At 40.6% G+C, this 17,661-nt stretch overlaps 1 protein-coding gene across 2 annotated transcripts in view; it reads right to left on the bottom strand.

The window, feature by feature from the left end:
* Positions 1–17,406, bottom strand: part of SWAP70 (switching B cell complex subunit SWAP70) — a 78,621-nt gene extending 61,215 nt beyond the window's left edge. The window contains exon 1 of one of the 2 annotated variants that reach the window (XM_040456910.1): positions 17,224–17,406. In XM_040456910.1, the coding sequence (XP_040312844.1) occupies positions 17,224–17,322 (99 nt within the window). In that variant the 5' untranslated portion in view covers positions 17,323–17,406. The remainder of the gene's footprint in view (positions 1–17,223) is intronic. The other variant, XM_040456909.1, reaches the window with a different exon arrangement.
* Positions 17,407–17,661: the final 255 nt, after the last annotated feature.

Here is a 17,661-nt window from a genome sequence, read left to right on the forward strand (position 1 = left end):
AAGAAAGAAAGAAAGAAAGAAAGAAAGAAAGAAAGAAAGAAAGAAAGAGAGAAAGGATGACCCTAACACTTGTTCAAGAAAAGAGATTACAAAAGCATATGAAATATAGTCCCATATATATGAAAGGATATATATGTATGTGTATATGCATGTGTGTATGCGTACAAAGCAAGGAAGGGGAGGAAAAAGGAGGGATACAGATGTTAGAAAGACATTCACTGAAAAGTTAATTGCATCTGCCTTTGGTCATGGAATTTTCAGTATTTTACCTTTACCTCTATACTTCAATGTGTTGTCTGAATATTCTATGTATTATCTTTATAGTCAGAAAAAGTGAAATTTGTAGGTTGTGGAAAAATTTTAAATGAAATACGTCTAGGGGTTCCAGCTAGAGAATACCAATAAAATTACAAAATATGAAGAGAGAGATCATTATAGGACTATAGACTTGATAAAATTAACTCCGTTCAGTCACCCAAAAGAACTATCCTTTGCTATGTCTCTTGAAGAAGCCACTTAATGGGCAACAAAGTCTCCCAATGTAGGATAGCTTCCTTAGATTTCAGCCTCCCACTGGACTACAGCATAAACAAATGTCTTTAAGAAGATCAATCACTTGGGGTGCCTGGGTGGCTCAGTCAGTTAAGCATCCGACTTCGGTTCAGGTCATGATCTCACAGCTTGTGAGGTCAAGCCCCACACCGGGCTCTGTACTGACAGCTCGGAGCCTGGAGCCTGCTTCAGATTCTGTGTTTCCCCCTCTCTCTGCCCCTCCCCTGCTCATGCTCTGTCTCTCTCCGTCTCAAAAATAAATAAAAACATTTAACAAAATTAAAAAAAAAGAAGAAGAAGATCAATCACTTAAAATGGGACACCTGGGTGGCTCAGTCAATTAAGTATCAGACTCTTCATTTCAGCTCAGGTCATGATCTCACAGTCATGGGATTGAGCCCTGCATTGGGCTCAATTGGGCTCAGTCTACTTGGGATTTTCTCTCTCTCTCTCTCTCTCTCTCTCTCTCTCTCTCTCTCTCCCTCTCTCTCTCTGCCCCTCCCCTGCTTGTGCTTGCTCTCTCTCTCAACATAAATAAACTACAGAAGGAAAAAAAAATTTTTTTTGAAGATTTAACTCCAATAAGTGTCTTTCTCTGTCCCACCCACCACTCTGTAAGTTCCATAAAGGGAAGGTCTATATTTTATCCATCTATGGAATATCAAAACCTAATAAAGTACCTGATGAAAGAGTACCTGATATTCAACAAATGTTTGCTAAATGAGCCCCACTTAAGAATTTTCTTTTCTCTCTTTCTCTTTTTTTTTGTTTTGTTTTGTTTTGTTTTTTTGGTTTAGTTTGCTTCTCCATCTTTACCTAGTTCTGGGTCTTTGAATTTATTTCACTATACTACAACTATATTCCACAAGAGAGAATTTTTGTTTTATTGGAATCTCTAATTCAGATCACCTTTAGAGTAAAAAACAATGCCTCCATTAGTTATTAACACCACCAGAACTAGCAGGCATAATTCATCCGACTGAGGTCTAGTAAAGCAATCCAGTTCCTCAAAATTTGAGTAGAGATTTTTGAGGAAATGACTCAATAAGAATAAGTGTTAAGAGAGAACTCTGTAACAGAAGAGAGAAAAATTAGTACAATAGTTCAATATAGTACAATCTTCTCCAAAAGAAAACCTCAAGCCACAATGTACACCCAAGGTAATGTTAAAGATCACAAATCTGAGGTTTAACTTTGCTGTCCTCTCTTCTAACCACTGTCTTTATGGTCTCCATAATATGGCTTCCATCCCTATCAATCTCATGAAATTTCTTTTTCAAAAGGATTCTGTGGCAGACAGAGATGTACTACTCAGATCCCTCAAGAAAGGAACTGCTACCCAGCTACAAGGACTGTGGTTAGCTAAGAGCCTCCAGCTATTAGTATTTTCAGGGTCCCCCTCAGCCAATGGACTGAGCAAGATGGTAGCATCATTTGCTCCCAGTTTTGTCAAGTCCCTATCTCTGTTTGACAGTTCCTTTTCCCAATCTTGTTTCCTCTTTTTTTTTCCATTGGTGTCTCTCCCCAATAACCCTTTTGCACTCCCAACTCTGTCTCAGCATCTGCTTCCTGGAGAACCCAACATGGGACAGATACCTTCTGAACAAGTCACTCTCCCAAGTCTCTGGCACTTGGCAATCTGGATCATCCCCCTTCTCTTAGACTTATTTTGGTTCTTCTCCTTCCTCCACAAAGGTGCCTACCTCCCTCACCCCTCATTCTCCCAATGTGGACATTTCCCAAAGCTCAATTTTCAGTCCTGCGTTCTTCTTTCTCCTTATTCCCTTCTTCAAAAGTGCTTTTATTTGGACAACGCTAAGTCACCTCTATTCTAATAATTCTCAGGTCTCCTTCCAGTTTTGTCCTGTCAACTGAACTCTGATTTATATCTCTAACTAATACCAGATCTGCTTCACATCCAAAAAATCCAAAGGAGGACTCATCATCCTTCTCCCCAAAACAGGTTTCCCACCCTGATTCTGACTTCGGCACTACCATTCCTTTAACAACAAAATTATGGAATCTCCTCTTCTTGTACCTCTTTTACTTACAGTTTACCCTACTGCTAAATCTAATTCAGCACCCCCAATGCCAGCTCCTCTCTCCACTGAGTGAGGTGCTCTATCGGCTTAGGGCTAACCAGAGCATGTAACACTGGGGAAACAGGGGCTCCTTGCCCCCAGCAGCAGGTCCCATTCTCCCTTCTGAGACCCCAACAAAGAGCTACTGCATAGCAAACACTCAACAGGATATGACTGTGGTAAACACATCAAACTAACATAGTTAAATTAGAAGGCTAACCTTCAAAGATCTCATCTGGTACTTCACATTTTACAAATGAGAAAACAAGCCCAGCAAGAAGTGACTTCCCATGGCCACACAAGTATCAGAGCACAGACAGATTTCCTGACTCCCCAACTAGTGCTCTCTTTGAACTTTTTCCTGCATTTCCAAGGGATTACTTTCCAAATCTTTCATCACGGATATTCTTATGGACCAGTTTGACACATCCCTTAAGGTCAGTGACAAATGTCTCTTCCTCTAGAAGCATTCTCTGGCCTAACTCCTCTAATCCTTGCCATAAACAAGGTAGGTTCCCCTCTTCTATGCTTCCAGCACTTTTTTTTTTAGGTGAAAGTTTAAACAGAGTAGGAAAATTAACACCTGTCGTTATACAAAAATTATAGAATTGATCTTAAAAATCACTATCTTGCAGCCACCAATGAAATAATTGATTATATGCCGGTGTCATGAATAGATTCCACAAGCATTAGGAGAAATGTGTACTTTCTTTATCTCACTATATTTGAATTACCAGTTTACTGGTCTGTATCATTCATAAGACTAAAAGTTCTATAAAGGTAAGGAGCATATCTGTTTTGATTCCTACCGCCACCATCCCAGTCTGGCATTCATCAACTTACTCATGAACTGTTACAGAGCTCCCCAATTGGTTTCCCCATCTTCAGCCTCTCACCTCTAATTACCACACCCATATCATCAGAATAACCTCAAAACTCTACCACTTTTATATCTACCCAAAAGTTTTAGTAACTTCTCCGCTTTACAGGATCAGGTCTGAACTACTGGTTCTAATATGGTCAGCCAACAAATGTATGTTAACCATCTATTCTGTCCAAGAACAAAAATATCTAAAATGTAGCCCAACATCCATATGGCAAGACAGATAATGTTCCATCCTCCCAGAGCTGCTTATGCAATGAAGTAGAATACCTTCAATACTGTCCATCTAACCAAAACAACTTTTATCCTAACTAGTATCACTTCTTCTGGCTAGTACACCATGTTCACATACACCACTCTCCTGATCCAAATCAAACATAGTTGATTACCAAACAAAGCTAATTATTCCTGAAGAAGCAAAAGGTATAGAAGGCACAGAAGAATCCTAAGATGAAAAAATCAGTTTTTCCAAAATTGTAGCAATGTCTCCCTAATCACAAGATCTCATTATATATGAAATTCAACTATATGCAGATTTACTCCTAAATACGTTTCCACAATTAATTCTGAGAATTGAAGTTTCAAGTAGACACAGAGTTTAAATTAAAAAAAAAAAAAAAGGAACCTGAAGGTACAATGAGATGAAGGAAATAAAGCAGAAAGCAGAGCAGAAAAATAGATTTATGAAATGAATCCCTGGGGAAGATAAAGGAAGCTGAGACAAAGGGCTACCTCAGACTTATGTTATAGGAAAGGAACCAGGACACACATAAGAGAGACTGTGTAGGCAAGTTGGAATATCTCGAGTCCCAATTGCTAATTATCCACTGAGGGGATAAGATAATAAAAACCCTCCTGTCAGGAGGGAATGAGAACATAGCTACTCTGTGATGGCACAGAGTAAGTGAGAAAAGGTCATTCAAAGCCTCTTCTGTCTCTAGCTTCCAGGTACTATGTACCTCAAGATTATAGTGAGACCCCAAAGGAAATACAAAATGGTGATCAAGAAGGTTAAGAACTCTGAGTCATAAGATCAGAAATGCACACTAGCGCTTCAGATGGAGGGCCATACGCATACACACAGTGCCTCACAGTTTGTGTATTATCTTTAATAAAGTATAAGTTTACATGTTATTTCAAAAAAAAAACCCAAATTTCCAAGTTATCCCACTGAAAAGTTATTAGCAAATAAGAAATGAAGAAAGGAAATCACCCAGAATCCATTATTACCATTTTAAGATTTCTAAATGTCTCTTATTACATGCTCTTTATTTGGAGAGCTGTCTTTACTGCTTTGTTTTGGTAAATATAAAAAATATTTACAAAGACTTTTATAGGCTCACTCCTGATTCCAATCCCCTAACCCCATTTTTTGTAATCAGATTTTTAGTTCCTCAACAGAAATAACTTCTACCACAGTGATTAATAGAAACGTAACACTAAAGGTTAGGGAGAAAATATACATGCCAAGTTCACAAGAATTAACCATATTTTTACATTGTGTTTCACACAATAAAAGCCCTTTACTGCAACTTGCTTCCTTTATACAGTTGTCCTACTTATGCACAGGAGATATTCCAAGATTCCCAGTTGATGCCTGACACCATGGATAATACTGAACCCTAGATACGTGTTTTTTCTGATATACACATACTGCTTCCAGATCACTGCAGGCAACTGAAACCATAAAAATCGAAACTGCAGATAAGTGGGGACTACTGTATTTTCAACTGAAAATTACTTTTGTAACTAGTAAAGTTACAAAAGTTACAAAATGTTAACTAGTAAAGTTAAACATTTTTTGAGGCTAACTGCCTACATTGGAACAGAACATGTGACATTATTCATAAGATACATAAACCAACTGGAAAGCAAAAAATGAAAGATATTTTGTTGAGGGGTGCCTGGTTGCTCAGGCAGTTGAGTGTTCAATGTTGGCTCGGGTCATGACCTCATGGTTTGTGGGTTTGAGCCCCACATCGGGCTTGCTGCTGTCCGTGCAGAGCCTGCTTTGGATCCTCTGTCCCCCCTCTCTCTCTCTGCCCCTCCCCCACTTGCATGCTCATTTAAAAATAAACATTTTTTAAAAATTATTTTTAAAAAGATATTTAGTTGGGGCGCCTAGGTGGCTCGGTCAGTTGAGCAGCTGACTTCGGCTCAGGTCATGATCTCGTAGTTCGTGGGTTCAAGCCCTGTGCTGACAGCTCAGAGCCTGGAGCCTGCTTCCGATTCTGTGTCTCCCTCTCTCTCTGCCCCTCCCCCACTCATGCCCTGTTTCCCTTGCTCTCAAAAATAATAAATAAACATAAAAAATTTAAAAAATACATTTAGTTGAAAATCTATCATTGAGAAACAAATAAAGATTAAAACTACCCATGTTGTTGGGGCGCCTGGGTGGCTCAGTCAGTTAAGCATCCAACTTCAGCTCAGGTCATGATCTCACAGCTCATAAGTTCAAGCCCCACGTCCAGCTGTGTGCTGACAGCTCAGAGAGCCTGGAACCTGCTTCAGATTCTGTGTCTCCCTCTCTCTCTGACCCTCCCCCACTCACACTTGGTGTCTCTCTCTCTCTCTCAAAAATAAATAAAGTTTAAAAAAATTTTTTTCTTCAAACTACCCATGTTATTTCCCCAAAATTTTTTTCCACTTAGATCCTCTTTTACTTCAAAAGGGCACAATTTAAAACAAAACACTCTGTTTCTAAAAACAGGATAAAAGTGCACAGCCAATAAGCTTATTTCAAGACATTTCCGGGAATGACATGTAATTCACACTGCAACCATAATTGCAAAGTAAAGTTATAATAAAGGTTGCAGAAAATATCACTACACTTTGCTATATTTAAAAGAACAACACTGGGGCGCCTGGGTGGCTCAGTTAGTTAAGCGTCCAACTGCAGCTCAGGTCATGATCTCACACTTCATGAGTTCAAGCTCCGTGCCGGGCTCTGTGCTAACAGCTAGGAGCCTGGAGCCTGCTTCAGATTCTGTGACTCTCTCTCTGCCCCTCCTGGCTCACGCTGTATCTCTGTCTCTCAAAAAATAAATAAACATTAAAAAAAAAAAAAAAAAAGAACATTTACTATAACAATTAAGAGTATTAATTTTAAGGTACATTTTGATCTCTGGAAGGAACATAACAAACTAGTTATAATGGTTACCTCCAGGGCAGGAAAATAGTGTGGGCCAGGGGTGGGAAAAAACTTACTTTTCACTTTTGTAAATGCCCTTTGAACTTTATGAATTGTATACCATATGTATATATGAACTATTCCAAAGTTTCTCTTTATTTTTTTATTTTTTTTTTAATTTTTTTTTCAACGTTTATTTATTTTTGGGACAGAGAGAGACAGAGCATGAATGGGGGAGGGGCAGAGAGAGAGGGAGACACAGAATCGGAAACAGGCTCCAGGCTCTGAGCCATCAGCCCAGAGCCCGACGCGGGGCTCGAACTCACGGACCGCGAGATCGTGACCTGGCTGAAGTCGGACGCTTAACCGACTGCGCCACCCAGGCGCCCCTAAAGTTTCTCTTTAAGGTGCAAGTGTTTAAATAACAGGCTTCATCATCTTACCTTCTTGGAATTACATGTATTTTTTTTTAATTATTTTAATCCCAGTAAAATTAATATACAGTGTTACATTAGTTTTAGGTGTACAATATAATGATACAATTCTGTACATTACTCAGTGCTCATCCCAATACATGTACTCTTAATCCCCCTCACTTATTTCATCCATCCCCTCTCACCCACCTCCCCTCTGGTAACCACCAGTTTGTTCTCTATTTGTAAGAGTCTGTTTTGTTTTTTTCTTTGTTCATTTGTTGTTTCTTAAATTCCACATATGAGTGAAATCATATGGTATGTCATTCTCTGACTGACTTAGTTCACTTAGCATTATGCGCTCTAGACCCACCATGTTGTTGCAAATGCATATAGATATATATTTATCTATAGATAGATATATATATGCACATATTTATCCTTCATCTATCAAAGGACATGGGTTGCCTTCATATCTTGGCTCTTATAAATAATGCTGCAATAAACAGAGGGGTGAATATATATTTTGAATTAGTATTTCATATTTCATAAATACCCAGTTGTGGAATTACTGGATCACATGATAATTCTATTTTTAATTTTTTGAGGAATCTCCATACCATTTTCAAGAGTGGCTGCACCAGTTTGCATTCCCACCAACAGTACACAAGAGTTCCTTTCTCTCCACATCCTCGCCAACACTTGCTGTTTCTTGTAGGGTTTTTTGTTAAGACTTTTTTTTTAAGCTTATTTATTTATTTTGAGGAGAGAGAGTGCACACTAGCATGAGCAGGAGAAGAATAGAGAGAGAGGGAGAGAAAGAATCCCAAAAAGGCTCCATGCTGTCAGTGCAGAGCCCAGCGCAGGACTCAAACTCACAAACCGTGAGATCATGACCTGAGCCGAAATAAAGAGCTGAACACTTAACCGGCCAAGCCACCCAGGTGTCCTTAGAGATTTTATTTTTAAGTAATCTCTACACCCAACTTAGGGCTCGAACCTACAACCCCAAGATCAAGAATTGTATGCTCCACTGACTGAGACAGCCAGGCACCCTTTTGTGTTTTTAATTTCAGCCATTCTGACAGGTGTGAGGTGGTATCTCATTGTGGTTTTGATTTGCATTTCCCTGATGATGAGTGATGTTGAACATCTTTTCATTTGGCTGTTGGTCATCTGTATGTCTTCTTTAGAGAAATGTCTGTTCATGTCTTCTGCCCACTTTTTAGTTGACTTATTTGGGGTTTTGGGTGTTGAGCTGTATAAGTTCTTTATATATTTTGGATACTGACCCTTTATCGGATATGTCATTTGCAAGTACCTTCTCCCATTTAGTAGGCTGCCTTTTATTTTTGTTGTTTCCTTCACTATGCAAAAACCTTTTACTTTGATGTAGTCCCAATTATTTATTTTTGTGTTTGTTCCCCTTGCCTTAGGAAACATACCTTAAAAAACGTTGCTATGGCCGGGGCGCCTGGGTTGCTCAGTCGGTTGAGCGTCCAACTTCAGCTCAGGTCATGATCTCACGGTCTGTGGGTTCGAGCCCTGCATTGAGCTCTGTGCTAACAGCTCAGAACCTGGAGCCTGCTTCTGATTCTGTGTCTCCCTCTCTCTCTGCCCTTCCCCCACTCATGCTCTGTCTCTCTCCGTCTCAGAAATAAATAAACATTAAAAAAATTTTTTAAAACTGCTGCTATGGCCAATGTCAGAGAAATTACTGCCTGGGCTCTCTTCTAGGATTATTATGGTTTCAGGTCAGAATTACATGTATGTCTAAGTAACACTGGAAATTTATTATCTTACAGCAAGACCACTGAAATTCTAAATAATCTGAAGATCATTTTAAAACATAAATAAGTAGAGAAGAAAATAATTACTGTCTCTACTTCAAATAATATGCCCTATATCTATTTCCATTGACTTCTGCAAATTTACATCATAACCTAAACGTAACAATGTCTGCTTCAGATGGCATATACATAACATACAGAATCCACATACAAATGTCCCTCATTAAAAATATATATATTACAGGCACCTGGCTGGCTCAGTCAGTGGAGTGTGTGACTCTTGATCTCTCGGTCATAAGTCCAAGCCCTACATTAGGTGTAGAAATTAATTCAAAATAAAATTTTAAATACACACACACACACACACACACACACACACACACACACACAAAACAAGAGCATAAACACCAAAACTAAACCAAGGACAAAATAGGTGGAAAGAAAATTGTACCATTCAACTCAATATTGACTTAGCTATCTATATGTACCTAGTAGTACCTGCCTACAGATATAAAGGAAAATTTCCACCAATCTCAGTAGTTTTCTTTTTTTATTTTTTTTAAGTTTATTTTTATTAATTTTGAGAGAGAGAGAGAGAGAGAGAGAGAGAGAGAGAGAGAGAGAGAGAACACACGCACCAGCAGGGAAGGGGCAGAGAGAGAAGGAGACAGAATCCCAAGCAGGCCCTGGGCTGTCAGTATGCAGAGCCCAATGCAGGACTCAAATTCACAAACCATGAGAAGGTGACCTGAACCAAAGTCAAGAGTTGGACACTCAAATGACTGAGCCACCCAGGCACCCCAATCTCTCAATAGCTTTTAACCTCACATCAGTTATAGGGTATACTAAAATTGCATTCAAAACAAAAAATAGTCTTATAGTTTGTTCTAAGGAAAGACTATTCATAAATACAAGTTTAAAAGCAAGTGAGAATGTGTTTCTGAAGATTTTTTTTCCCCACCATTAGCCTATTGATATCTACTTCAGCAGCCAACAAGTAGATCAGTACACATAGGAAAAGCTTAATTTAAAATAATAATTTAGGGGGTGCCTGGGTGGCTCAGTCGGTTGAGCGTCTGACTTCGGCTCAGGTCATGATCTCATGACGGTTCGTGAGTTCGAGCCCCGCGTTGGGCTCTGTGCTGACAGCTGAGGGCCTGGAGCCTGCTTCAGATTCTGGGTCTCCCTCTCTCTCTGCTCCTCCCCTGCTCACACACTGTCTCTCTCTCAAAAATAATTCAGGGGCACTTGGGTGGCTCAGTCTGTTAAGCATCTGGCTCTTGATTTCAGCTCGGATCATGATCTCACGATTCATGAGTTCAAGCCCTGCATCAGGCTCTGCACTAACAGTGCGGAGCTTGCTTGGGATTCTCTGTCTCCCTCTCTCTCTCGCTCACCCCGCTTGCTCACTCTCTCAAAAATAAATAAACATTTAAAAAAATAAAATAATTCAGTTTAATGTCCTCCTGTATCCGGCCTGAAAAATAGAGTAACACCAAATCAATACGACAACTTAAAAAATGAGTTGCCTTCTAACAATCCAATTGCAAATTAAACTAATATAGCTGATGAATTCTATGGGGGTACTCGGGCCGAATGTTGGTGGGGTAAAGACTTGTACAGCTGCAACTCAGGTGGGGAGCCAGAAAGGCCACAGGTGGAGCCCAAGAGAAAAAGGTCTCCTGCAGAGGGTTCACAGAAAAAGCCCAAGGAGGGCACAAGGAATGCAGAAGAAGGAGAAAGAATCAAGGTTAACAAAAGTGAGGCAGAAGTGGTCCCCCCTTTTTTTGGAGGGTGCAGGGAACAGGGGGTTGGGGGAGTACATTAATGAAAATCAATAAGATACTGACCTATGCAGACCTCATACCTGGTTGTCTCAACAAGGAAGCACCAGTGTGACTAAACAACCCTAACATCTTGCCTCTATAGTAGCTTATGCAAGTCACAGATGGTTTTCAAATTCTGTGTTCCATATTTTTATCTTATTGATAAATTTAATGAAAGTCTATGTTTGCAACAACAAAACAATAATTATATAATTATATAATATTATATTGTTATAATATTATATTGTTAATTTATTATATTATATTATAATATTATATTGTTAATTTATTCTTTGGATTTCAAGTTTCAAAATTTCTTGAAGTAGTGGGGCGCCTGGGTGGCTCAGACGGTTAAGCGTCTGACTTCGGCTCAGGTCATAATCTCGCAGTCTGTGAGTTCAACCCCTGCGTCGGGCTCTACGCTGACAGCTCAGAGCCTGGAGCCTGCTTTGGATTCTGTGTCTCCCTCTCTCTCTCTCTGCCCCTCCCCGGCTCATGTGCTGTCTCTCAAAAACAGAAAATGAACATTAAAAAAAAATTTTTTTTTAATTCTTGAGGTAGTAATTTTGGTTTTACTTAAAAATATGGTATTAATAAAAATTAAGTATAAAACATAAGATTTTTGTACTAAACTTGGGACCCTAAATGAAAATATTTAGTAGCTATAGCAGTGACTCAAACACACATTTATCTCAGCGATTACCGTACTGCAAAGTAATCTCCTTAAAAGCAAAAACTAAGGGCACTGGGGTGGCTCAGTCAGTTAAGCATAGGTCATGATCTCACAGTTCGTGAGTTCGAGGCCTGCTTCAGGTGAGCTCAAGCCCTGCACTGGGTGAACACTAGCCCCACTTCAGGTGAGCCCTGCCTCTCTTTCTCTCTCTCTCTCTCTCTCTCTCTCTCTCTCTCTCTCTGCCCTCACTCACTTGCACCCTCTCTCTATAAATAAATAAATAAAGCAAAAATAAATTTATTCCCAAGATGATGCCAATATTCCAAACTTTTCACAACTTCTCTTTAGAGAAGAAATATGTAGTTCATAAGCTATGGCAGGAAAGAATCAATCTCATTACTTTACAATCTCCAAAATACATGTATAATAATAATAACTCTCAAAGATAATAGACCATGTATTCCTTGAAATCTCTTCTCCTTCAGCTCCAGTGTTGCCCCAAAGTGGTTCCTGCTCTCATTTCTGGTCCCTTGGCTTCTATTCTTCCTCTCACCACCTACTCTAGCCATTGCCCAAGACCGTCAGTTAATCTCTCCTCTCCTTTTCCCAAGCTTCAACTATCAGATCCTGTACAGACAGCCCCACCCTTGCCAAGGACATCACCTCCAACAAGGACCTCAAAAATAAAACAAAATAAACAAAACCCTACATGTTCAAAGTTAACTTTCGTTTCTTTTCTAGCAGTTCCTTTTCATAACTTTCCTGTTTCTATTAAAAACCACTACTATCCATTGGTCATCCACAGCTGAAATGTGAAACATTTCTGACTGTGTCCTTTTCATTTCTCTTCATACCCAGTCATGAGCCCAGGCAAGTAGACAGCAAAATTCCTTCACCCACCATCCCCTACTTGTCTATCCTTACCACCTCCAGTCTCCATTACCTCTCATCTGGGCTACTGCAACAGTTTCCTAATTCCAGTATGCCCAATCCACTCTAACCTAGTACACATGCTACAGCCCAAGTGACTTCCTAAAGTGTACTGATGATCATGGCCCATCACCTCTCAGAAAACTTGCAGGCTGTATGGCACCTACCTAACTAGCCTGGTACTCAAAGTCTTCCATGCATATTAACTGCAATCTATTTCTATAGCTTTATCACCAGCAATAACTCTCTCTTATATATACGTACACACACACTTATATTCTACACTGCAATCAAAATAAATTAGACAGGAACAAACGCCTGGGTGGTTCAGCCAGTTAAACATCCCACTCGATTTCAGCTCAGGTCATGATCTCACGATTGTGAGATGGAGCCCCGCATCAGGCTTTGTACAGACAGCATGCAGCCTGTTTGGCATTCTCTCTCTCCCCTGCTCTCCGCTCCTCCCCACTCATGGATGGGCTCATGCGCGCTCTCTCTCTAAATAAATAAACTTTAATTAATTAATTAATTAATTAATTGTACAGAGGTCCCCATAAGTGCCTGATTAATTCCTGTCAGCTGCAATACTTCACAGGGATGCCTTGGGGCTAAGAGCAGTCAACAAATATTCATTGAATGAATGAATGCATGAATGAATAGAATGAACATGAATGAACAGAATCCTGCATTTCTATATAATCACATCCCACCTGTCTTCCCTAGGAGTTCATTTCAAAGGAGCTTTTTTCATAAAATAATCCCACCAGTAAGAAGTAATCACCTCCTCCTCTAAAATTTCATGGCCCCTTATCTTCTAATCCACTCAACATCCTCTATCCAATAATACTTATTTCTTATCTCTACCACCACACTTCACATTGCTTAAGGATAAGGTAACTGAGTAATATAATCAAGAAAGAAAGGAAGAAAAGAAAAAGAAAAAAGAAAAAGAAAGGGAGAGAGAAAGGGAATACCAACCTTCTCTAATGGTTGATTATTTTCTTAATTTACCTACAAAAATTTAAACTCTTTGAAGGCAAAGATTTGTATTTGGCTTTCCCCCCTGCCACCTTTACTATCATCCTTAGCACTGGGCACAATATCTAACACATGAATTATCCATTACATAGTTAGTGAATATCCATTCACTGTGTCAAATATTGTGAAGGTAATTCGAAAAGACAAATGTCAAAAATATTTTAAAATGCCCATACAGTTTCACAAAGTGATAAATTTTAACACTTGTTTTGGATATATAATTTTCAGTCTGTATTTAATAAAACCAATTATATGATATTTCCTCCAGGGAGATATTAACTCTTAAGAGCCTAAAAATTCTAATCTTGTTAGGAAATTAACATGGTACCTTACACAGAGTAAACACACAAAAGGTTATTGTATGAATGAATGTATCGTATTGAACGAATGAATGAATAAATTAAGGCAAACACTCTACTCCTAGCCAATAAATCAGCGAACATCAAACTTCAAAGTCAAAACAAAAAGGAAAGACCTAAATAGAATTTTTTTAAATATTTTCCATTCCAGAAACACTGGCAAGATGGACAGAACTAAATCAATTCCAAAGTCTCTCAATTACGTAGACAAGGGACAAACAAAATACAATTGCATAGTTGCATTATCAACATCTTATGGGTGAAAGGTATGTACTGGGATTTAATGCTTCTTGCCAAGCCTTTCAGTCAAGAATCCTCTTTTTCTATAAGCAGCCATAAGGACAAGTTTGAATGGAGTGCAACAAAAGTAACAGAAAACATCTCATTTATGTCATCAATTAAAAGAGGAAAAATGAGGGCACCTGGATGGCTCAGTCAGAGAAGCATGTGACTCTTGGTCTCAGGATCATGAGTTCAAGCCCCATGTTGGGTGTAGAGATTACTTAAATAAATAAAACTTTAGGTGTGCCTAGGTGGCTTAGTCAGTTAAGCATCTGACTCTCGGCTCAGGTCATGGTCTCATGGTTCAAGAGTTCGAGCCCCACACTGGGCTCTATGCTGTCAGCTCAGAGTTCACTTCGGATCCTTGTCTCCCTTTCTCTCTCTGCCCTACCCCTACTCACACACTCATGCACCCTCACTCTCTCAAAAATTAAAAAAAAAAAGAAAAAACATTTAAAAATAAATAAATAGGGCACCTGGATAGTTCAGTTGGTTAAGCATCTGACTCTTGGTTTTGGCTCAGGTCATTATCTCATGGTTCATGGGTTCAAGCCCCAGGTGAGGCTCTGCACAGTCAGCACAGTCAGCCTGCTTAGGATCCTCTCTCTCCTCTCTCTGCCTCTCCCCTGCACATGCTTGCTCTCTCACTCTCTCTCTCTGTCTCAAAATAAATAAATAAACATTAAAAAATACATAAAATTAAATTAAAATTAAATTAAATAATTTATTGGTGGTTCAAAGCAAAAAATTTTAATATTGTTAATATTTTCAATGTGTGTAAGTTAATAAATATGACAACTGCAACATAAAGCAGGGAGAGTAAAGGGACCTAGATAGTGATATAGTTTCCACATTCCTCTTAAAGTTGTAAAATATTAATTTTAAGGAGACTGAAAAGTTAGGTATATATTATAATCTCTAGAGTAATCATTTTAAAAACTACAGAAAGAAATATAGTCAAAAATTCAGTATTATTAAAATGAAATATTAAAATATATTCAAGTGGGGCGCCTGAGTGGCTCAGTTAAGCGTCCGACTTCGGCTTAGGTCATGATCTCGCAGTCCGTGGGTTCGAGCCCCGCATCGGACTCTGTGCTGACAGCTCAGAGCCTGGAGCCTGCTTCAGATAGATTCTGTGTCTCCCGCTTTCTCTGACCCTCCCCTGTTCATGCTCTCTCTCTCTCTGTCTCAAAGATAAATAAATGTTAAAAAAAATTTTTTTTAAATATATATATATATATATATATATATTCAAGTAATCTCAAAGAAAGAAGGAAAGAAGAAACAGTGAAACAAAAAATTGGAAAACAGAAACCAAATAATAAAATAATAAAAATAAAATTTAGGTTAGCCCTAAATCTAACCATATCAATAATTACATTAAATGTAAATGGTCTAAACACAATTAAAAGATAGAGACTGTCAGTATGGATTAAAACACAAGACCCAACTACATGCTATCTAGAAGAAATCCACTTTAAATATAGTGGTATAGGTAAATTAAAAGTAAAAACAATAGGGGCACCTGGGTGGCCCAGTAGGTTAAGATTCTGACTCCTGGTTTCGGCTCAGGTCATGATCTCACAGCTTGTGAGACTGAGCCCAGCATTGGGCTCTGCACTAACAGCATGGAGCCTGCTTGGGATTCCCCCCCTCCCTCCCTTCTCTCTCTCCCTCTCTCTCTCTTTCTCTCTCTGCTCCTCCCCTGCTCATGCCCCCCTCAAATAAACGAACTTAAAAAAAAAAAAAGCAAAACACAGTTCTATACATAATCACCAAAAAGCGGAAATAACACAAATGTTCAAGGGTGAATGGATTAACTTGGGTACAACAATACAATGGATTACTTAATAAAAAAGACTATTAATACACACAATAACATGGATGAAGCTCTAAGGCATTACCCTGAGTAAAAGAAGCCAGTATCAAAAGGTTACATACTGAATGACTCCATTTACATGACACTGTGGAAAAGACAAAACTTAAGCAATTAAGAATACACCTCTCACCAACTGGGGGTGAAAGGGCAACATGAAGCTTTTTGAGATGACAGATCTGATGGAAAACTGATTTTGGTAGTAATAAATTTTTATACATGTGTTAAAACTCATAGAACTGTACACCAAGAAAGTCAACTTCACTGAATGTTAATTTAATTTAAAAGTAAAATAGAGATTAGGAGAATGATCTCTGTGAACCCTTCCAGACTATGATTTTATGAATGAGAAGGAGAGGAAAGGAAGATGGGGAAAGGGGAGGGAAAGCAAATGCTAAATCCTACTGGCCTAAAAACCACACTCATAAAAACCTCCTGATTACGGCACAAAATAAACAAAGCAAACCCAATCTTCATAAATTCATTCCCAGAAGAGGCTAAGAAAACCAGACATTCAGATCCAAAATGTGCATATTAGAAAATGCCTGTGAATGCGTCTTCTTGTCCGTTTCTATATTTTATACTTCCAAGAAGCTGCCAATTTCTCCTGGCTAAGTGCCACTTTCCCTGCTTGGGGTTACTCAACTTACAAGCATTCCTTTATTTATATCTTACCCTCTCAGTGATGGGGTCTTTGGCAGTCCCAATAAAGATCTGCCAGAAAGATCAGTGCTCCTCACCGGGAACCAAGGTCCCTGCGGGGCACAGCACACGCGTGACTGACCTGAGGACGCTAGGCAAGGAGGTCTTCCTCACTAGTCAGAAACCGTCCCCCCCACCAAAGCTCCCAAAGTTGAAGCCGATGGAGACCAGGCTCTGGGAACTTCTCCCTCCCCCCGAACAGCCAGAATGCCTGGGGTGCAGCTGGCCGTTTCAAGGGCTGCCCTGGTGTGGAGCGTGCGCTCCACAGAAGGCTCAGCCCAGTGACCTTGGGTAAGTCCCTCCTCTTCCAGAGTGCAGCAGTAATCTGGGTATGTTGTCTAAGGGAGTCTACCACAGCCCTGTCCGAATCGGAGATTTTCTGGATCGCCCCCCCCGCCGACAAGAGCCCGGCTCGCCCAGACCCCATCGCTGCCTCACCCCCCTCATCCCCCCACCGTCACGAAGAGCCTTGAGGAGACTAACAGCCGGCCCGAGGGCACGGCCTGAAGGCAAGAGGAAAGCAGAACAGCAAAATCCTGGTCTCTGGCCCCTCTGCCCAGAGCAGGCCGCCGGGCCGCATTCCTGCCCTCCCCTCCTTGGGGTCACCACCAGCCGGGGCAGTGGAGCGCGCACCGGGTCCGGGCCGGGTGGGGGACCGAAGCGAAAGGGGGGGGGGGGTGGTGCCCACCTTGAGCTGGGACTTGGAGACCTTGCCGCTGTGGTCCAGGTCCAGCGCGGTGAAGGCATGCCAGATGGCCTTGAGCAGCTCGTCCTTCAAGCCTCCCATGGCCGCGGTGTGTCTATCCTGACTGCCAGCCTCCCTCGCCGACCCTGGGGCGAGTCTGACGCCCCTCTACCGCCACCGCCGCCGCCGCCGCTGCCGGCCCTGCAGTCACCTGACCGTGGCAGGCCCCGCCCCCACCAGGCCCCGCCCACTCGCTGCTTGCCCGCAGCCTCGCGCACTAGGGTGGGAGCGTTAGGGTGGACCGGACTTCCCACTCCTGCGGGTGGGAATACAGGCCTTCTTGCAGGCTTAGACGCAGAGCACTACCCCGCATGCCTCTCGAGTTCCCCAGACCGTCTCGGGCCACCTTCGGGGCTCGCGTGCCCCTAAACAAGACCCGCA

The sequence above is a fragment of the Herpailurus yagouaroundi genome, unplaced genomic scaffold, assembly GCF_014898765.1.
Source record: "Herpailurus yagouaroundi ecotype Mexico unplaced genomic scaffold, PumYag 218, whole genome shotgun sequence".
In the NCBI taxonomy this organism is placed as follows: Eukaryota; Metazoa; Chordata; class Mammalia; order Carnivora; family Felidae; genus Herpailurus; species Herpailurus yagouaroundi.